Source organism: Kogia breviceps, chromosome 10, assembly GCF_026419965.1.
Source record: "Kogia breviceps isolate mKogBre1 chromosome 10, mKogBre1 haplotype 1, whole genome shotgun sequence".
NCBI lineage: Eukaryota > Metazoa > Chordata > Mammalia > Artiodactyla > Physeteridae > Kogia > Kogia breviceps.
In genome coordinates this window covers 64,050,854-64,073,111 of record NC_081319.1, presented here as the reverse complement: position 1 = coordinate 64,073,111, position 22,258 = coordinate 64,050,854, and the positions used below count along the sequence as shown (strand labels likewise).

General features: G+C 39.0%; 1 protein-coding gene across 7 annotated transcripts in view; it reads left to right on the top strand.

Annotated features, from left to right (window-relative positions):
* Positions 1–870: 870 nt before the first annotated feature.
* PRIM2 (DNA primase subunit 2) overlaps positions 871–22,258 on the top strand; it is a 286,959-nt gene continuing 265,571 nt past the window's right edge. For 5 of the 7 annotated variants that reach the window (XR_010835029.1, XM_059078130.2, XM_059078127.2 and 2 more), the window contains exons 1-5: positions 871–967; positions 1,695–1,856; positions 3,641–3,744; positions 6,323–6,402; positions 7,746–7,866. Coding sequence is in view for 6 of the 7 variants with exons in the window: in XM_059078130.2 (XP_058934113.1) it covers positions 1,703–1,856; positions 3,641–3,744; positions 6,323–6,402; positions 7,746–7,866 (459 nt within the window). In the remaining variant the exon portion in view is untranslated. Of the gene's footprint in view, positions 1,071–1,694; positions 1,857–3,640; positions 3,745–6,322; positions 6,403–7,745; positions 7,867–22,258 lie in introns of all 7 variants that reach the window. The other 2 variants (XM_067005888.1, XM_059078128.2) reach the window with 2 other exon arrangements.

Here is a 22,258-nt window from a genome sequence, read left to right as displayed (position 1 = left end):
TGCACGGTTTCCTTATCTGTAAAGCGGGTTAATAATAGAACCTACCTTAAATGGTTATGGAAATAAAATGAACTTATGTGTAAGTCACTTAGAACACGTCCTGGTACAAGGTCAGTGCCAGCCACAGTTTGGTCCGTGCTGGGTAAGTGCTCTGAAGATTTACGTTATTTCAGTGCAGTTTGCACCTCTAAAACCTTGAGCATTTCAGAGGGCTCTTCACCTCCCATCTTTACTAGAGCCTCCCGCGGCCCCTTTTGTAAGCGAGACACGCCTCCTGGAGGCCAAAGGCGAAGTTTATTTACAGCTCTGAAAACCTTGCGGACCGCAGTTGGAAGCCGGTGTGGCACCGGGTCCGCAGCCCTAGGGCACCTTCTCCCCAGCGCTCTGCACTTACTCGCCGCTATGCCCCTCTGGGCCTGCTCTACTATAGACGCCGAGCGATTTCTGGGTGCACGTGTGCATGATGCATGCGTTCTAGTTCACTGCAGATCTTCTGTGGGCGCCCTGCACCAGGTGTGTGTACGGGGTGCACTTTCCCCAGGGGAGGGCCTGCAGTCTAGGAGAAAACCCGACTAGGCATTGTATGTAGATGGCCCAGGCACTGTACGTAGATGACCTAGAGTCAGCCTCCGCATCTGTAAGACGCGGGCCGTGCAGCCCTGAAGGCCGGGGCCCTCAGAGATTACCCAGAGTCCCTAGCGGGGAACCAGTGCCGGGCCCGCTCTTTGCCCATCGCCCCAGACAGGGCGGATCTATGCACAGGAACTGCAGCTTACAAAGTGGACACAAATCCCTTGGTCCCCAGAACGCCCCACTGAGCAAGCGCGGCGCCGCGCAGGTGGGCGGGAGCTCTGGGGCGGGTTTGGTGGTCCAGCCACTTCCGCTTCCGGTCCTGTGTGAACTCTCCCGCCACCCGGGGAAAGTGCTTGCCGGCTGTTGTGTGTTTTCACGTCTGGTGTGGCTGGAGGTAGGAGAAGTCCCCGCGGGTTTGGGACGGACAGTAATCCTGGTGTTGAGGCTTGCCGAGTCCAGAGAAGGAGGAGAGCACTTTGGGGCTACGGGCGCAGAGGGTGGGTATCAAGAATTGGTGGCTTGTCCGGGCAGAGCCGCCGGTGCTGGGGCTGACAGACCGCCCTGCGTGGGGGTCGGGGAGGGCGGGAGCGGGGTGTCACTAGGCACCTGTGGACGCTCCTGAGAGGAGCTCCGACAGACGGGACCTGAAAGACAGTTGTCTGTTTCCCGGGGATGTAAGGGAGGAAGCGAGTAACTGGACCCTGCCCATGGAGTTTCTTATCTAGCCGGAATCTCCCGCGCTCTCCTCCGAATTCAGGATTGCTGCTCGTGTGAAATCTTATCTTGACTTTTGGGGCGGCAGAGACCTAAGCGCGGAGGCACACAGACCTCTAGTCACGCAGGCAGCATCACCTGCCTTTGATGTTGCAGGAGGCTAGGACCACTGCCTGCGTCTCCTCCAGCGCACACCTCTCCCCACCCCCTTTGCACAATTGTTACAGGTGTATTGTCGAAAGTCTGGAAGATACAGAAGACGTCACTCAGGGCCACTACTGTTAACACTTCGTGCGTGCTCTTCAACCTCAATTTTTTTCCCCTTTACATGTGGAGTTATTTTTTTTTGCATTTTAAAAAAAGTCCATTTTCCATCATTTCAACCATTTTATATGCTTCCTTCCAAGGTAACAAGATGCAGTTTCTTGGAGGAAATCGGAGGAAACTGAGGTTGGCAGATGACCAGAGGAATGCTTGCTACCCACATAGCCTTCAGTTTTACTTGCAGCCGCCTTCTGGAAACATATCTTTGATAGAATTTGAAAACTTGGCTATCGATAGAGTTAAATGTGAGTGATTTGAATTAGAATTTATATATTCTTGAGAACCTCACTTATACTTTGTGGTAATGAATTAGAATAATTTATTTCCTTCATTCAGCAAATATTTACTGAGGGTTTTCTGTTGAGATTTTGCTATTCATTCATTTTTTCCTTGTACAGTGCCTGTGTATTGAGTGCCACTTTATTCTAGGTGGTAGGGATTTAGAGCTGAATAATGTAATTCGCATTTTCGTTGAAGCTGTATTCTAGTACATGGAGACAGATGTCCAAAATAATAATTGTAGTTTAGTATTTTAAGTGCTCTAGTAGAGGTAACTAATAGGGCTACTGAAACATAGAGATGGGAGTGATTGTCCTAGTCTGATTAAGTAAAACTTCTTAAGAGAAGTTGAAATGTGATCTGGATCTTGAAGGATGAGTAGCAATTTCTCAACAGAGAAGAAGTGAAGGGTTTTTGCAAGCTGGGATAATGGCCTGTACAAAGGCTTGGAGGCATGAGAGAGAGTGTCATATTGGAGGGAACAGTGACATGTTCAGGGTAGGTGGAGAAGTATGGGTAAGCAAGGGCATTTTGTGCCAAGCTACTGGTGTAATACTGGGGTGTAAGAAGGATGTAGCAATTTTACTGGGGACCTACTTCTGTGTGTTGGTGGAAGAAAGAAATAAGTTAGGTGTAAACTGAAACAAATAAACAGCACTATCTGTAGAGTTTATGTTCCACGATATCCTGGTGGGAAGATCAGAAGTAGAGGTGAGATACTGTTAATCATTCTTAGAGGAGCAGGGTGAGAACTTGTTAATACAGAGTATCTGTATTACCTTTTTGTTGAATGAAGGTGAAGGCAAGGGAGAACGGGTTCTAGGAAGCTTAGCAGTGTCATATGCCTCATTGAGATTAAGGTGATGATTGAAAAGCATCCCTTGGGTTTGGCACTTAGGAGGTGAGATGGTAAGGCAGTGAGAGGAAGGGAGAGATTGAAGGGATACTAGGAGGTGTAATTGACAGGGTTTGGTGACTCTTAGGTATGAGGAGTGGTGGAACAGGTGGGGGTGGCTGAAGTTCCAGTGTGGATGATCTGGTGGATAGAAATTCTGCGGATGGAGGGGGGGGTGGCAGGAAATGGAGTGGGATTGAGGGGCAGAGAATGAGTTTGGTTCGGGACACCATAATATGGAGGTACCTGGGGGACATGGGTTTATGTTCAGGATTCATTTTAGAAGTTTTTCGTTCTTGAATTAAAAAATATCTCTTTTCATACCGATGGCAGAAGAATTCATCTGAGGAAGGGTTGACAGAGGCTTCAGGAACCTTTGGACAGTGTGTAGCATCTAGTCACGGTGGCTTGTTTGCTTCTTCACTGCTGTGTCTTCTCCTTCTCTGTTTCATCAGGAAGGGAAGGGCTGTCTTCTGATGAGTCTGTGCTGAGTCAGTGAAGCAGACTGCCTCACAGATGGCTACACACGAGGGCTGCACATGCAGACACACTTCTGCATCCCTCAGGAGTGGTGCTCAGTCCATCAGTGATCTCCCCCCATCCCTCTCTCCCTTCTGGTTGAGAATCCCTGGTGTGAGATTATGCTGTGGGATGTGGGTATTTTCCGCACATGGTGGAGATGATTCTCTGATAAGCATATATAACTTATATAATGTACTTGCAGAAAATAAAGCTTAAATATTGTCATCTTCTGTAAATAAGTAATTATGGAATTGGTAGCCACAGATTTTATTTGTCTTGGATTTAGTTTTTTTAAATTATCTTGCATTTATATGTTTTTAAAATTTTTTCTAGTGCTCAAAGCAGTTGAGAATCTTGGTGTGAGCTACGTGAAAGGAAGTGAGCAGTACAAGAGTAAGCTAGAGGCCGAGCTTCGGAAGCTTAAGTTTTCCTACAGAGTAAGTAAAAGAGGGAAAAAGATGTTTTTTTGGTTTGTGTATATTCATGTACTGGGTATCAGTTGTGGGAAAGGTCTTGTATTAGGCATAGGGCTTTAAAAAAGACTCTTCTGAAGGAACCTACAGTCCACTGTGGGTGATTGACATGCAGTCAGACTACAGTGCCGCAGGGTTTCTTGACCTCGGGACTGTGGACATTTGGGGTCTGATGATTCGTTGGTACATTTAGGGGGCTCGCTGGCACCTCTAGCTTCTACCCAGTCCATGTCTCCAGACATTGCCAGATGTGCTTTGTGCATTACAGGATGACGAACTCCAAGAGCACAGAGAATTAGCTCAGGTTGGGGAGGTTTGGGAGGGCTTCCCAGACGAGGTGGTGCTGGAACCGAATCTTGATGGTTGTGATACAGTTTTTATTTTGGGAAGATGACTGCCAACAGCAGATGGACAGGGTCATCTTTGGTGGGGAAAACTAGTTAGGAACTTGGAGATGACGAGAGTGAATTGAATGGAGGGAAGAGGACTGATTGGAGAAATAGTGAGAGGGTAGAATCAGAAGATCTTAGTGACTGCAGAGAGAAGGGAGAGAAGAGTTCTGAATGACACCCGGGTTTCTGGTGAGACAGCTGGCTGGATAGTGATGATATGCAGGAGGGGAGGCAAGTCTTTTTAGAGGGAAGACGCTGAGTTTAGTTCTTGACATGACTTTGAGGTGCTTGTGGAGCTGTCTGAGGCCAGCAGCGTGTACACACGGATCTGGGCTTGGGGACCTCTGGGGTGGGGATGCACATTCAGGAGGAAGGTTGGCGTCATCAGGAGTAGATGAGGCAGCCAGGGAAACATATGCGTGAGAAGAGAAGGGGATGGAGGCCAGGATGTGAGGAATACAACATTCAGGTGGAGTGGAATGGGGGGAGTCTGAGAGGGCAGTTGAGGAGGAGCTGCCTTGGGGTGGAGATCAGCCACCCTGGCAGCCAGGGAAGCTGGGGTCTCAGTACTTATGATCATGGTACTCAAGTAATGATACAACAGAACACATTCATATTGTTCTTAACCATGTCCCAGAGTCTGTTCTAGGTGCATCACGTATATTAACTCATGTAATCCAGACTGCAGTCTTAGGAGGGTGGGTTCTGTCATCATCCCTCTTTATAGACAAGGAAACTGATATTGATAGGCTAGTAACTTGCCCAAGCTCATAAGATGGAAAACGGTGCAGCCAGGATCTGAATCTAGACCTCTTGTCTTCATGGTGGAACAGTTTCAGACACTTAGAACCAATAAGATGAGTTGTATAGAATCATCGGATTTGTCAACAGGGTAGAACCTTGTAGGTAGAGGCAGAAGCTGGAACAGTGGTGGTGTTTGGAGGAGAGAGGTGAGAGGTTGATATGGAATACATCCTCTTCTAACGTGTACCTTAAAAGACAGGGGAAGTAGGTCTGAGTGTAGAAAAAACTGAGGGAAAAAGAGAAGATACACACACAACAGCGGTTACTTGAACACGTTTATAAGCTGAGCAGAAAGATCTAGAAGAGAAAGAAGAGGAGGGAGCTTGAAGATACTTTGAGAGAGCATTTGATAGTCAGGGTCCTTAGGAGGCAAGAGCAGATGGGCCATGGCGTTTCAGTGTAGGGATTAACTTTATGTAGGAGGAAGGAGAGAGATTTGTCCAGAGAGAGGGAAGGGAAGTCAGTACAGCATGTGGCAGCAGGAGCTTGGGGCTGAAGGAGTCGGCCTGGGGGCCTTTATCTTCTGTAAAGTAAGTGAGGTCATGTGATGAGAGAGAAGAAGGTGGTGTGGCGGGGAGCACTGCCCACCTAGTGAATATGGAAACAGCTTTCTTAAGACGTGAGGAAAGAGATGGTTACAGACCAGATCCCAGCTCTACTGCTTACAAGCTTTGTGACCTGGACGAAATTATATAACTTCTTTCCGCCTCAGTTTCCTCATCTTTAAAACAGGGATATAGTGATGCCTACCTCATAGGGGTTTTCAAAGGATTATATGGGCTAATGGATTAAAAATGCTTATAACAGTGCCTGGTACCTTGGAAATGCTCAGGATGTGTTTGCTTTGACTGTGTTGAGCTTGAATAAAGATGCCTTGGTGTTGGTAAAGGTCCAGTAGAGGTTAGAGGCTGTGAATTTTTAATGTTCCAAATTCCTATAGTTGTATATATCTTTCCCAGAGGTTCTCAGCATTTTGGGAACAGGACTGCAGAGTGTATCTTTGGATTTATTTAGAATCTAGGTTTTGCCAAATGGTTGAAGTGAAAGCAGTTGAGGGTTGATGTGAGAAGTAGTAGAAGAGGTGAGTGCCTGGGTGTAGGCTGGATGAGAAGGAAAGTTAAGAAGAGGAAGAAAATAGTGGGGTCCAAACTCAGGAAGTATTGTTGTTCAGTTCTGTTTCATCTGGTTGCTAACCTAAGTAAAATGGTACTCACCCTGGGGAGCATATTATGAAATCTGTGTTATTGAAACTCCTGCTTTACCATTGACTTATGCTGACTCAGTATTTCTTTACACCTTTTACTGTTCCAATGCATTTACTTTCTTCATGTGCCATTGTTCTTAAGGAAAACTTGGAAGATGAATATGAACCCCGAAGAAGAGATCACATTTCTCACTTTATTTTACGTCTTGCTTACTGCCAGTCGTGAGTATACCTTTGTCCTTCATGATCAAGTCTGACATCTTGGGTTGTAAACTGGTCCAGGAGGGCTGACAGGTATTGTACTGATCGTAGGAAATCCCAGAATAACATCAGAAACCAGTGGCTCATGGGCAGAACACTGTTGCAGAGAATTGTTTGAAACAAGTTGTTTACTAAAAAATAAAAAATTTTTTTTTTTTTTTGCAGATTTTGCCTGTTAAAACACTTTTTACTTTATGGGAGAGACTCTTCATTTAGGATTTAAAATTAGAGGGGATTTCATTAGGAAGGACTTTTGATATTTTTTTTCCCCAGAAAAAAAATGGTAGTATTTATAAGAAATAATGAATCAAACACATACTTGAATCTGCACAGGTTTTTAGATGTTGACATGTATGGGCTGGTGCACCTTAGATTAAGATCTTTTCTTTGGTAGTTGGTTTCTTATAAGTCAATAGCGCCACCCAGAGGGAGAAGGAGTTAGTTGCTTTTTTTTTTTTAACTTTTTTTTTTCCTGTATTAATTTTGGCTAAATTACATTCTTACTATGTTTCTTTTCTGTTTCTTTTTGGTAATAGGCTTATCAAATGGGAATCTTGAATTGGTGACTATCTCAAGATAATAACTGAGAAATTATTCACCAGCTTTAGTCCCAGAGTTTTTCTTTTGTAAGAAAGCACATGCAGTTTATGCAATTTATGCAGTAAATGAATTGCTGACAATGTGAAAGTCATTTGGGGAAAGAAAATTAAATCATATTTTACATGAAGTAGCATAATTATTTTACAACAACAATAATGCCCATCTGTCTTATAAATTAATGTATGTTGACTTAAAAAATTGAGATATCCTAGTGCATATTAAATTTTGTGAAATTATAAACTATAAAGCTGTAAGCAAAGTTTACTTTGCATAGTTTATCTGATCATAATCCATTCAGAGATAAAGTTACCTTTAAAAACTTTTGATGTTTATTTGGCATTGACTGAAGGGATACCCCATTTTCTGATGTAAATGACTATTTTTCAGTTACATTAAAAGAAGTGCACTGTTTTATGTTATTTGTTAATAATGCAGCTAGGCTCGAAGTATTCTGTATTTAATTCTTTTAATTTTATGTTCATAACACCTTTCTCCCCTATATTCTGTTCATCCCCGGGAGATGGTGGCATGTGATATGCATTCACACTCTTACCATAATAGAGGACTTGATGCTTTTAACTTCAGTCTTTTGGCATCTTGCTCATGTTTGAATATTGTTTCATAGAAGTTTCTCGGATTTAATCAGTGGACTTTTAAAATAGTCAGTGGACTTTTCACTTATAATTTTCTTGTCTCCATTTTAGTGAAGAGCTTAGGCGCTGGTTCATTCAACAAGAAATGGATCTCCTTCGGTTTCGATTCAGTATTTTACCCAAGGACAAAATTCAGAGTTTCTTAAAGGAGAGCCATTTGCAGTTTGAGGCTGTAAGTATATTTTTAAAGTCATTCCCAATTGTTATCACCGTTCATCCCTCCCTTAAGTGTTGGTGTTAATGTGTGGGGTTTGTTCTCTTTACAGTTTCTTCCTAAGTACCCACCTGAAACAATAACTATTGGCTTTGCACAACAGTGAACCTCTCCCTTCCATAACTAGAAGAAAAGAGGCTCCTTAGTACCAGAGCTGCACATTTATTCAGTTGCTGTATTAAATATGTGATTTATGAAAGCACAAGAAGGTTTAATTTATAAAAGTTTATCTTTAACTGGACTCTTCCAGGCCAGAAATTTAAAGCTAATAATGTTCTAAAGAAAACAGAAGAGTGGTAGTAGTTATTTCCAACAATGAGGTTTGGGGGATAATACTTTATTTTAGAAGTCAGTTGTCAGTAAAATATCTGAATAGTTTTAAGGTATAATTTTGTAGACAAATATGATTGAATTACATGTAGTAATTAAAGAAAATAGAAGAAATGTTGGGCGCATATTTAGCAGGGATAATTATTGGGGGTGGAAATAGAATTTATGTCTTTTAGGTGAGTGTGCTGCAGTGGGGAGGGAGAAAAATTCTGTTTGGAAAACTTAGAGCAGTCAGATGGCAGTAGGATGGTTTGGGACTCTATTTGGGTGTTAGAATGGGTGTCATGAGGCCAAATAAAGTAAAAAAAAGTAGAAGTTGGAGTAGGTGAAAGACATTGTCCTGCTGAGAAGTGGATGTGCCCACTGCAGCAAGAACCAGGGTGGGTTATTTCGTTGGGGGAAGGAGATTGTGTGAAGGGAAGTAAATAAACCTTTGGTGGACATTTAGTGTCTGTCATATGCCAGCAAGGCACTTTCCACAGTTTGTATCACGTCTGTGAACCCTGTGAGGTTTCTGAGTAACATCTACCTGGGCAGAGAAAAGTGTTGGTCCCAGAGCCATCCCACCCAAACCTCCTGCATTTTCCACTTTGCTTAGAATGCTGATCCTTAGTGAAGTCCGTTATTGCTAATGTCAGTTACCATCCATTTGTCCTCATATTAAAAATAATTAATTTTTTTTCGCTGTTGTTGAAATTATGGTTTTATTAGGTCGAGAAAAAGTGTTTGTGAGAAGATTTATTCTTTAGATTGTCTCAATAGATCAGGTAAATTTTTTTAAGCAAAAACCATAATGTTTCTTTTTTTAAAAAACTTTTTTATTTAAGTATAGCATATACAGAAAAGTGCACAAATCATAACTGTCCAGCTCTGTGAAGTATCACAAAGGTTAAGAAAGAGAACATTGCTGTCCCCCTGTGCTGCCTTGTGCCTCCTCCCATTTACTAACCCTGTCTCCCTCCTGATAACCACTATCCTGACTTTTAATATCATAAGTAATTCTGCCTGTCTTTGAACTTTACATAAATAGTAACACATGGTATTTTTTTTTTCCCCAGCTTTATTGAGATATAATGGACATACTAATGTTGTGTCACTTTAAGGTGCACAGTGTGGTGATACACGTATATGTTGTGAAATGTTTACCACAATAAGATTAGTTAACACATCCTTCACCTCACATCATTACCATTTTGTTGTTGTGGTGAGAACCTTTAGAATCAACTCTCATAGCAGCTGTACATGAGATCCCTAGAGCTTACTCCTCTTATAACTGGACGCTTGTGCCCTGTGACCAGCATCTCCTTGCCTGCTCTGCCGCCCAGCCCCTGGCAACCACTGTTATACTCTCTGAGTTGGACTTTTTTAGATTCCACATATAAGTGAGATCACGAGTATAATTTTTTATAATCGCCTTATTGAAATATAATTTACATACCTTGACCTTCACTCTTTTAAAACGTACAATTTGTTGGTTTTTAGTATAGTCATAGAGTTGTGCAACCATCACCATCTAATTTTAGAACATTTTTGTTACCCTAAAAAAGAAACCTGTGCCCAGTAGACATCCCTCTCGATTTCTCTCTCTGTCATCCCTTGGCAACAGCTAATCTGCTTTCTGTCTGTGTGAATTTGCCTATTCTGGACATTTCATATAAGTGGACATTTCATATAACTTGTGATCTTTTGTTACTGGCTTCTTTCACTTAGCATAATATTTTCAAGCTTCATCTATGTTGTATATGTAGCATGTATCAGTACTTCATTTTATATTCATTTCTCTATTCAATAGTTGATGGACATTGGGTTATTTCTACATTTTAGCTATTATGAATAATGCTGCAGTGAATATTTGCATACACATTTTTGTGTGGATATCTTTTTATTTGTTTCAGATTTATATAATACCTGGGAGTGGGATTGCTAGGTTATAGGGTAATTCTGTATTTAAACTTTCAAGGAACTGCCGAACTGTTTTCTAGAGTGCCTGCACCATTGTACGTCTCACTAGTGTGTGAGGGTTCTAGTTGCTTCACGTTCTCCAGCAATTGTTGCTGTCTTTTTTTTTTTTTGAATATAGTCATCCTGGTGGGTGTGAAATGATACTTCATTGTGGTTTTGATTTTTATTTCCCTAGTGACTGATGATGTTGAACATCTTTTCATGTGCTATTTGATTATTTGTATATTTTCTTTGGAGAAATATCTGTTCATATCCTTTGTCTATTTTGTATCTGAGTTATCTTTTTATTGTTGAGTGTTACATATTCTTTCCATATTCTGGATACAAGTCCGCTATAAGATATGTGATTTACAGATATTTGTTCTCCCATTCTGAGGATTGTCATTTCATTTTCTTGGTAAGATCATTGTTTAAAAAACTATTTATTTGTTTATTTATTTATATTTTTGGCTGTGTTGGGTCTTCGCTGCTGCGCATAGGCTCTTTCTAGTTGCGGTGAGTGGGGGCTATTCTTTGTTGCAGTGTGCAGGCTTCTCATTGTGGAGCTCAGGCTCTAGGCACGAGGGCTTCAGTAGTTGTGGTATGCAGGCTTCAGCAGCTGTGGCTCACATACTCTAGAGTGCAGGTTCAATAGTTGTGGCTCATGGCTTAGTTGCCCTGTGGCATGTGGGATCTTCCTGGACCAGGACTCCAACCCGTGTCCCCTGCATCGGCAGGTGGACTCTCAACCACTGCGCCACCATGGAAGCCCTCTCCTTGTGGTTTTGATATGCATTTCCCTGATGAGTAGTGATGTTGAGCATCTTTTCATGTGTCTGTTGGCCATCTGTATGTCTTCTTTGGAAGCATGTCTATTTAGCTTGTCTTTTCATTTTTTAATCTGGTTGTTTGTTTTTGTGATGTTGAATTGTGTGAATTCTTTGTATATTTTGGATATTAATCTTTATCAGCTATATTGTTAAAGTATCTTCTCCCATTCAGTAAGTTACCTTTTTGTTTTCTTGGTTCAAAAGCTTTTAAGTTTGATGTCACATTTGTTTATTTTTGCTTCTGTTTCCCTTGCTTGAGGAGACATATTCTAAAAAATATTGCTAAGGCCAACGTCAAAGAATGTACTGCCTGTGTTTTCTTCCTGGAGTTTTATGCTTTCAGGTCTTACATTTAAGTCTTATTCCATTTTGAGTTTATTTTTGTGCATGGTGTGAGGAAGTAGTCCAGTTTGATTCTTTTGCATGTACCCGTCCAGTTTTCTCAACACCACTTATTGAAGAGGCTATCTTTTCTGCATTGTATATTCTTGTAACCTTTGTTTTAGATTAATTGACCACATAAGTGTGGGTTTATTTCTGGATGCTCTATTCTGTCCCATTGATCTATGTATCTGCTTTTGTGCCAGTACCATACTGTTTTGATTACTGTAGCTTTGTAATACAGCTTGAAATCAGGGAGCACGATACCTCCAGTTTTGTTTTACTTTTTTAAGATTGCTTTGGCTATTTGGGATCTTTTGTGTTTCCATACAAACTTTAGAATTATTTGTTGTAGTGCTGTGAAAAATGCCATTGGTATTTTGATAGAGATTGCTTTGACTCTGTAAATTGCCTTAGGTAGTATGGTCATTTTAACAATATTAATTCCTCCAGTCCATCAGCATGCTTTATCATCCCATTTTTTTGGTGTCATCTTTAGTTTCTTTCATCAGTGTCTTATAGTTTTCTGAGTACAGGTCTTTTACCTTCTTGGTTAGATTTACTCTCTTAGGTATTTTATTGTTATGGATGCAGTTGTAAGTGAGATTGTTTTCTTAATTTCTCTTTCTGATAGTTCATTGTTAGTTTATAGAAATGCAATAGATTTCTGTATATTAATCTTGTATTCCACAACTTTACTGGGTTCGTTTATTAGTTCTATCAGTTTTTCAGTGGCATCTTTAGGATTTTCTGTATATGTATCATGTCATCTGTCAACAGTGACAGTTTCACTTCTTCCTTTACAATTTGAATTCCTTTTATTTCTTTTTTTGGTCTGATTGCTGTGGCTAGGGCTTCCAATACTATGTACAATGAAAGTGGCGAGAGTGGACGCTCTTGTCTTGTTCCTGATCTTAAAGGAAATGCTTTCAGTTTTTCACTGTTGAGTATGATGTTAGCTGTAGGTTTGTCATATTGGGCCTTTATTATGTTGAGGTATATTCCTTCTATACCCTCTTTGTTGAGCATCTTTATCATAAATCATTTTGAATTTTGTCAAAAGCTTTTTCAGCATCTACTGAGATGATCATATGATTTTTGTTTTTTGTTAGTTGCACATCACATTGATTTGCAGATGCTAAAGCATCCTTGCATGTCTGGAGTAAATCCCATTTGATCATAGTGTATGCTCCTTTTAGTGTATTGTTGAATTTGTTTTGCTAATTGTTTTTTTTTTTTGGAACGCAGACCTCTCATTGTTGTGGCCTCTCCCGTTGTGGAGCACAGGCTCCAGATGCGCAGGCTCAGCGGCCATGACTTACTGGCCCAGCCGCTTCGCGGCATGTGGTATCTTCCCGGACCGGGGCACGAACCTATGTCCCCTGCATTGGCAGGTGGGCTCTCAACCACTGCGCCACCAGGGAAGCCCTGATTTTTTTTTTTTTTTTTTATTTGTGGTGTCTTTGTCTTGTTTTGCTATCATGGTAATGCTGGCCTCATTGAATGAGTTCAGAAATATTCCTTCCTCTTCAGTTATTTGGAGTAGTTTGAGAAGGATAGGTTTTAGGTCTTCTTTAAATCTTTGGTAGAGTTCACCTGTGTTGCCATCAGGTCCTGGACATTTGTTTGCTGGGAGATTTTTGATTACTGATTTAATTTTAATACTGATAATTGTTCTGTTATTATATATATAATAATCTGTTCACATTTTCTATTTTTTCCTGATTCATCTTGGGATACTGTACATTTCTAGAAATTTATCCATTCCTTCTACGTTGTCCATTGTATTGGTGTATAATTGTTTGTAGTAGTCACTTATGATCCTTTGTATTTCTGTGACATTGTAACTTTTCCTCTTTCATTTAATATTTTATTTATTTGGGTCCTCTCTATCTTGATGAGTCTGGCTAGAGGTTTGTCAATTTTGTTTATATTTGCAAAGAACCAGTTCTTAGTTTCATTGATCTTTTCTAATTTTTTAGTTAGTCTCTATTTCATTTATTTTTGCTCTGATTTTTATTATTTCTTTCTTCCTACTAATTTTTTGTTTGTTTTTCTTTTTCTACTTCCTTTAGGTGTAAGGTTAAATTGTTTTGAGGTTTTTCTTGTTTCTTGAGGTAGATTTATATCACTATAAACTTCCCTCTTAGAGCTGCTTTTGCTGTATCCCATAGATTTTGGATTGTGTTTCCCTTTCACTTGTCTCCATGTAATTTGACTTTCTCTTTGATTTCTTCAGGGACCCATTGGTTGTTTAGTAGCATGTTGTTTAGACTCCATGTATTTGGGGGTTTTGGTATTTTTTTTCTTATACTTGATTTCTAGTCTCATAGTGTTGTGGTCAGAAAAGATGCTTGATATGAGTTCAGTCTTCTTAAATTTTTTGGAACTATTTTGTTGCCTAGCATGTGATCTGTCCTAGGGAATGTTTTATGTGCACTTGAAAAGGATGTATTCTGCTGCTTTTGGATGGATTGCTCTTTATATATCTGTTAAGTTCATCTGTTCTTATGTGTCATTGAACACCAGTGTTTCCTTAATGAGTTTCTGTCTGGATGATCTGTCCCTTAATGTGAGTGTTAAAGTCCTCTACTATTATTTTGTTACTGTCTCTTTATGTTTATTAGTACTTGCTTCTTTGTATTTAGGTGCTCCCATGTAGGGTGTATATGTATTTACAGTTGTTATATCTTCTTACTGATCCCTTGATCAAGGGATCCCTTGATCATTATGTAATGTTCTTCTTTGTCTCTTGTTACAGTCTTTGTTTTAAAGTCTATTTTGTCTGATATAAGTATTGGTACCCTAGCTTTCTTTTTGTTTCCATTTGAACTGTGTCTCACTTTCTGTAGTTTGGCCCTCCCACCTCCTACTCAGGTTTGTGAAATTTCATGATGATGTCTGAATTGTTTTTCATTCTTGGATGGGAACTTCATGGGCCCTTTAACCTGAATACTTGTGTTCCTCTGTTTAAAACATTTCTTTTTGTTATGGATTTGATCATTTCTTCCCTTTTGATTTTCATTGGTCTTTCTTTATAATTTCTTGTTTGTTAGAATTTGGACCTTCTGAATTTCTCCTCTTATTTTCTTCTTTGTTTTAACATCCAGTTTATCTTTTTATTTTATTTTCTAGGAAAGTTCTTCAACTGTTTTATAAATCTTTTTTCCCCCTGTTCTCCTGTCTTTAATTTCTATATATTTATTTTTTATTTTTATTTTAAATTTTTTATACAACTTTTAAAGGTTACTTTCCATTTACAGTTATTACAAAATACTGGCTGAATTCCTTGTGTTGTACAATACATCCTTGAGCCTGTCTTATACTCAATAATTTATGTTTCCTACTCCCCCACTCCTGTATTGTCCCTCACAGCCCCCCACCACCCTTGATGGTAACCATGTATAAGTGATGTCATAACAGTATTTGTCTTTCTGTGACGTATTTCAATTAGCATAATGTCCTCCAAGTCCATGCATGTTGCTGCAAATGGCAAAATTCCATTCTTTTTCATGACTGAGTAGTATTCCATTGTGTGTATCCATTCATGTGTTGATGGACACGTAGATTGCTTCCATATCTTGGCAATTATAAATAATGTTGCTATGAACATTGGGGTGCATGTATAACTTTGAATGTTTTTGTTTTTTTCAGATATATACCCAAGGGTGGAATTGCTAGGTCATATGGTAGTTCTATTTTTAGTTTTTTCAGAAACCTCTATACTGTTTTCCACAGTGGCTGCACCAATTTGCATTCCCATCAACAGTGTACAAGGGTTCTCTTTTCTCTGCATCCTTCCCAACATTTATTATGTTTTCTTTTGACGTCCTGTCTTTAATTTCTTTTTTTTATGCTTTCATTTTATTTTTTTATGAAACAGGTTCTTACTAGTCATCAATTTTATACACATCAGTGTATACATGTCAATGCCAATTGCCCAATTCATCACACCACCACTGCCACCGCCCCCACCGCTTTCCCGCCTTGGTGTCTATACTTTTTTCTGTACATCTGTGTCTCAATTTCTGCCCTGCAAACCTGTTAATCTGTACCATTTTTCTAGGTTCCACATATATGTGTTAATATACGATATTTCTTTTTCTCTTTCTGACTTACTTCACTCTGTATGACAGTCTCTAGATCCATCCATGTCTCAACAAATGACCCGATTTCGTTCCTTTTTATGGCAGAGTAATGTTCCATTGTATAGATGTACCACATCTTCTTTATCCATTCGTCTGTTGATGGGAATTTAGGTTGCTTCCATGACCTGGCTATTGTAAATAGTGGTGCAATGAACATTGGGGTGCATGTGTCTTTATGAATTATGGTTTTCTCTGGGTATATGCCCAGTAGTGGGATTGCTGGGTGGTATGGTAGTTCTATTTTTAGTTTTTTAAGGAACCTCCATACTGTTTTCCATAGTGGCTGTGTCAATTTACATTCCCACCAACAGAGCAAGAGGGTTCCGTTTTCTCCACACCCTCTCCAGCATGTGTTGTTTGTAGATTTTTTGATGATGGCCATTCTGACTGGTGTGAGGAGATACCTCATTGTAGTTTTGATTTGCATTTCTCTAATAATTAGTGATGTTGAGCAGCTTTTCATGTGCCTATTCGCCATCTGTATGTCTTCTTTGGAGAAATGTCTATTTAGGTCTTCTGCCCATTTTTGGATTGGATTGTTTGTTTTTTTAATATTGAGCTGCATGAGCTGTTTATATATTTTGGAGATTAATCCTTTGTCCATTGATTCATTTGCAAATATTGTCTCCCATTCTGAGGGTTGTCTTTTCGTCTTGTTTATGGTTTCCTTTGCTGTGCAAAAGCTTTGAAGTTTCCTTAGGTCCCATTTGTTTATTTTTGTTTTTATTTCCATTACTCTAGGAGGTGGATCAAAAAATATTTTGCTGTGATTTATGTCAAAGAGTGTTCTTCCTATGTTTTCCTCTAAGAGTTTTATAGTGTCTGATCTTACACTTAGGTCTATAATCCATTTTGAGTTTATTTATTTGTTTTTTTATTTTTTTTGCTGTATGCGGGCCTCTCACTGTTGTGGCCTCTCCCATTGTGGAGCACAGGCTCTGGACGTGCAGGCTCAGTGGCCATGGCTCACGCGCCGTGGCTCACGGGCCTAGCAGCTCCGCGGCATGTGGGATCTTCCCGGACCGGGGCACGAACCTGTGTCCCCTGCATCGGCAAGCAGACTCTCAACCACTGTGCCACCAGGGAAGCACCATTTGAGTTTATTTTTGTGTACAGTGTTAGGGAGTGTTCCAATTTCATTCTTTTACATGTAGCTGTCCAGTTTTCTCAGCACCACTTATTGAAGAGACTGTCTTTTCTCCATTGTATATCCTTGCCTCCTTTGTCATAGATTAGTTGACCATAGGTACGTGGGTTTATCTCTGGGCTTTCTATCTTGTTCCATTGATCTATGTTTCTGATTTTGTGCCAGTACCATATTGTCTTGATTACTGTAGCTTTGTAGTATAGTGTGAAGTCAGGGTGTCTGATTCCTCCAGCTCCGTTTTCTTCCCTCAAGACTGCTTTGGCTATTAGGGATCTTTTGTGTTTCCATACAAATTGTGAAATTTTTCGTTCTAGTACTGTGAAAAATGCCCTTGGTAATTTGATAGGGATTGCATTGAATCTGTAGATTGCTTTGGGTAGTATAGTCATTTTCACAATATTGATTCTTCCAATCCAAGAACATGGTATATTTCTCCATCTGTTGGTATCATCTTTAATTTCTTTCATCAGTGTCTTATAGTTTTCCGCATCTTTTGTCTTTTTTCTCCCTAGGTAGGTTTATTCCTAGGTATTTTATCGTTTTTGTTGCAATGGTAAATGGGAGTGTTTCTTTAATTTCTCTTTCAGATTTTTCATCATTAGTGTATAGGAATACAAGAGATTTCTGTGCATTAATTTTGTATCCTGCTACTTTACCAAATTCATTGCTTAGCTCTAGTAGTTTTCTGGTGGCATCTTTAGGATTCTCTATGTATAGTATCATGTCATCTGCAAACAGTGACAGTTTTACTTCTTCTTTTCCAATTTATATTACTTTTATTTCTTTTTCTTCTTTGATTGCCATGGCTAGGACTTCCAAAACTATGTTGAATAATAGTGGTGCGAGTGGACATCCTTGTGTTGTTCCTGATCTTAGAGGAAATGCTTTCAGTTTTTCACCATTGAGAATAATGTTTGCTGTGGCTTTGTCATATATTGCCTTTATTATGTTGAGGTAGGTTCCCTCTATGCCCACTTTCTGGAGAGTTTTTATCATAAATGGGTGTTGAATTTTGTCGAAAGCTTTTTCTGCATCTATTGCTATGATCATATGGTTTTTATTCTTTAATGTGTTAATATGGTGTATCACATTGATTGATTTGCGTATTTTGAAGAATTCCTGCATCCCTGGGATAAATCCCACATGACTGTGGTGTATGATCCTTTTAATGTGTTGTTGGATTCTGTCTGCTAGTATTTTGTTGAGGAGTTTTGCATCTATATTCATCAGTGATATTGGTCTGTAATTTTCCTTTTTTGTAGTATCTTTGTCTTGTTTTGTTATCATGGTGATGGTGGCCTCATAGAATGAATTTGGGAGTGTTCCTTTCTCTGCAATTTTTTGGAAGAGTTTGAGAAGGCTGGGTGTTAGCTCTTCTCTAAATGTTTGATAGAATTCACCTGTGAAGCCATCTGGTTTTGTTTATTGGAAGTTTTTAAATCACAGTTTCAATTTCATTACTTGTGATTGGTCTGTTCATATTTTGTATTTCTTCCTGGTTCAATCTTGGAAGGTTATACCTTTCTAAGAATTTGTCCATTTCTTCCAGGTTGTCCATTTCATTGGCATAGCATTTCTTGTAGTAGTCTCTGAGGATGCTTTGTATTTCTGTGGTGTCTGTTGTAACTTCTCCTTTTTCATTTCAAAATTATTGATTTGAGTCTTCTCCCTCTTTTTCTTGGTCAGTCTGGCTAATGTTTTATCAATTTTGTTTATCTTCTGAAAGAAACAGCTTTTAGTTTTATTGATCTTTGCTATTGTTTTCTTTGTTTCTATTTCATTTATTTCTGCTCTGATCTTTATGATTTCTTCCCTTCTGCTAACTTTGGGTTTTGTTTGTCCTTTCTCTAGTTCCTTTAGGTGAAAGGTTAGATTGTTTATTTGAGATTTTTCTTGTTTCTTGAGGTAGGCTTGTATAGCTATAAATGTCCCTATTAGAACTGCTTTTGCTGCATCCCGTAGGTTTTGGATCATTGTGTTTTCATTGTCATTTGTCTCTAGGTACATTTTGATTTCCTTTTGATTTCTTCAGTGATCTCTTGGTTATTAAGTAGTGTATTGTTTAGCCTACATGTGTTTGTATTTTTTACAAATTTCTTTCTTGTAATTGATATCTAGTCTCATAGCGTTGTGGTCAGAAAAGATACTTGATACGATTTCAGTTTTCTTAAATTTACCAAAGCTTGATTTGTGACCCAAGATATGATCTATCCTGGAGAATGTTCCATTCGCACTTGAGAAGAAAGTGTAATCTGCTGTTTTTGGGTGAAATGTCCTATAAATATCAATTAAATCTGTCTGGCCTGTTGTGTTATTTAAAGCTTCTGTTCCCTGATTTATTTGCATCTTGGATAATCTGTCCATTTGTGTAAGTGAGGTGTTAAAGTCCTGCACTGTTATTGTGTTACTGTCGATTTTCTCTTTTAAAGCTGTTAGCAGTTGCCTTATGTATTGAGGTGCTCTTACGTTGGGTGCATAGATATTTATAATTGTTATATCTTCTTCTTTAATTGATCCCTTGATCTTTATGTAGGGTTCTTCCTTGTCTCTTCTAACATTCTTTATTTTAAAATCTATTTTCTCTGATATTAATATTGCTCCTCCAGCTTTCTTTTGATTTCCATTTGCATGGAATATCTTTTTCCATCCCCTCACTTTCAGTCTTTATGTGTCCCTAGGTCTGAAATGGGTCTCTTGTAGACAGCATATATATGGGTCTTGTTTTTGTATCCATTTAGGAAGCCTGTGTCTTTTGGTTGGAGCTTTAATCCATTCACATTTAAGATAATTATCGATATGTATGTTCCTATCATCATTTTCTTAATTGTTTTGGGTTTGTTATTGTAGGTCTTGTCCTTCTCTTGTGTTTCCTGCCTAGAGAAGTTCCTTTAGCATTTGTTGTAGAGCTGGTTTGGTGCTGCTGAATTCTCTTAGCTTTTGCTTTTCTGTATAGCTTTTGATTTCTCCATGGAATCTCAGTGAGATCCTTGCTGGGTAGAGTAATCTTGGTTGTAGGTTCTTCCCTTTCATCACTTTAAGTATATCATACCACTCGCTTCTGGCTTGTAGAGTTTCTGCTGAGAAGTCAGCTGTTAAACTTATGGGAGTTCCCTTGTAGGTTATTTGTCATTTTTCCCTTACTGCTTTCAATAATTTTTCTTTGTCTTTAATTTTTGCCAATTTGATTACTGTGTGTTTCGGTGTGTTTCTTCTTGGGTTTATCCCGTATGGGACTCCCTGCACTTCCTGGACTTGGGTGGCTATTTCCTTTCCCATGTTAGGGAAGTTTTGGACTATAATCTCTTCAAGTATTTTCCCTGGTTCTTTCTCTCTCTCTTCTCCTTCTTGGACTCCTGTAATGCAAATTTAGTTGTGTTTAATGTTGTCCCAGAGGTCTTTTAGGCAGTCTTCATTTCTTTTCTATCTTTTTTCTTTATTCTGTTCCGTAGCAGTGAATTCCACCATTCTGTCTTCCAGGTCACTTATCCATTCTTCTGCCTCAGTTATTCTGGTATTGATTCCTTCCAGTGTAGTTTTCACTTCAGTTATTGTATTGTTCATCTCTGTTTGTTTGTTCTTTAATTCTTCTAGGTCTCTATTAAACATTTCTTGCATCTTCTCGATCTTTGCCTCCATTCTTTTTCCAAGGTCCTGGATCATCTTCACTATCGTTATTTAGAATTCTTTTTCTGGAAGGTTGCTTATCTCCACTTCATTTAGTTGTTTTTCTGGGGTTTTATCTTGTTCCTTCATCTGGTACATAGACCTCTGCCTTTTCATCTTTTCTCTGTTTCTGTGAATGTAGTTTCTTTTCCACAGGCTGCAGGATTGTAGTTCTTGCTTCTGCTTCTGCCGTCCTCCTGTCTTTAGTTTCTAATAGTCCTTTCTGGTTCTCTTTTTTATAGCCTTCTGGTTTTGCTTCATGAATATATTTTCTCCTTTCTTTTAAAGATTGTTAGTTGTCTTCTGCTCCGTTAGTTGTCTGTTTACCTCTTATTCCTTTATTTAGTTCATCTGTTTTATATAGTCCTTCGTGTTGAATTTTTCCTTGAATGTTTAATGATCCTTGACTATTTGTTTTTATTTAAGATTGAGATGTGAAAAAGTAAATTGGAAGATTGGGTTTTATGTGCTCATGCAGGTGTATATGATGCTTATTTACTATTGGGTCTTATTTGATCTCTCTCTTTTTTTTTTTTTTTTTTTAAATATTTGATTGTTGGATGAGCCCTGCCAAAGTCAGTGTTTCAGAGGAAGCCTCCAGTGTTTTTCCACAGTGATCTATGTCTTAGTGCTGATCTTCTTGTATCTGAGAGCAGGAGCCCACTGCTCACTGTGGTGTCTTTTCTTTATTTTTTTTGCATTCCCTGACTTACATCTTTTCTCTTTTATGTATGGTGCTTCTAATTCATGATTTTTTCTTCTCTCTACGGTCATATTTGCTTTCTTCTTTTCAGTATCATTTTCTCCAGGGATTAAGTTGTAGGTTTCTCTTTTTTTCTAAATCAGTTAATGCACTTTCATCTCCTTTCCAAAAATATGTAGACCTTCTCTTCTGCTATTTTGTTTGTCCTTTGTGGTTTATATTCTTTTTACACTTTTATTGTCATTTTTATTTTGTTGTGCAGGTAGTGGAATTAAATACTTATGTTCAGTTTACCATTTTTAACCAGAAGCCTCAGAAATCTCAAGAATTATAATTTTAAATTTAGGGAAAAAAGTTAAACTTTTGGAATGTATTTTATTAATGATAGTTAGCAGTCCAGCACATATAAGTGTTGGGAAAAACCCTCCTCCACGTGTCTCTCCTGCTCTTGCACATCTTGCTGGGTATGTTAGGAATGCAGGGTACTGAGCAGTATTTACCTGGGCCATTTCTCACAGCTGTGTTTTTAGCAGGCAACCTCGAGGCATGAGGTAATGTCTTCCTGGTACATAGAGGAGGCTTGCTTACTGCCTGCTGTGGAAGTGACTGGTTCCCAGCCTCCTTAGATGCAGTGCAACCTCACTGTACTCCGAGCATTCGTCTATGCTGTGTCATGTTGCCCCTGGGGGAAGGAGAAGCACACAAACATGCTGGTTCTTATGTTGCTTCCTGCACTGTGGATAATAAAGGTCTCTGTCTCTAATGCTGGAGTCTGTGTCTTCTGCCTGACTGAATTAAACAGTAATAGGCAAACTTATTGGTTTATAAGTAGCATAAAATTCAGTCAGACTTGACAGTCAGCTATGTAATTTTGAATCTGTATTTCAGTTTCCTCATCTTCAAAATGGGAATAATCACAATCTCCACTTCGCAGATTTGTGGGGTTTAATGGAGATAGCGTGTATGGTGTATTTAGTACTGTGCCTGACATGTATGTTCACTAGTGATGTTAAGGAGGACACAGAGGCAGTAAATGCCTATATTTGGAGAACTTTGAGGTTATTAGATTGGTATGTTTTGTTGCAATTAAAAAAATTATTTTGGGTTTATATTTTAGGAAACAAATTTATGGAAAATATATGCATACTTTTTTTAATGCATACTTTTAACAAGTGTGTTGCCAATCATGATTGGTTTTTAACACTAC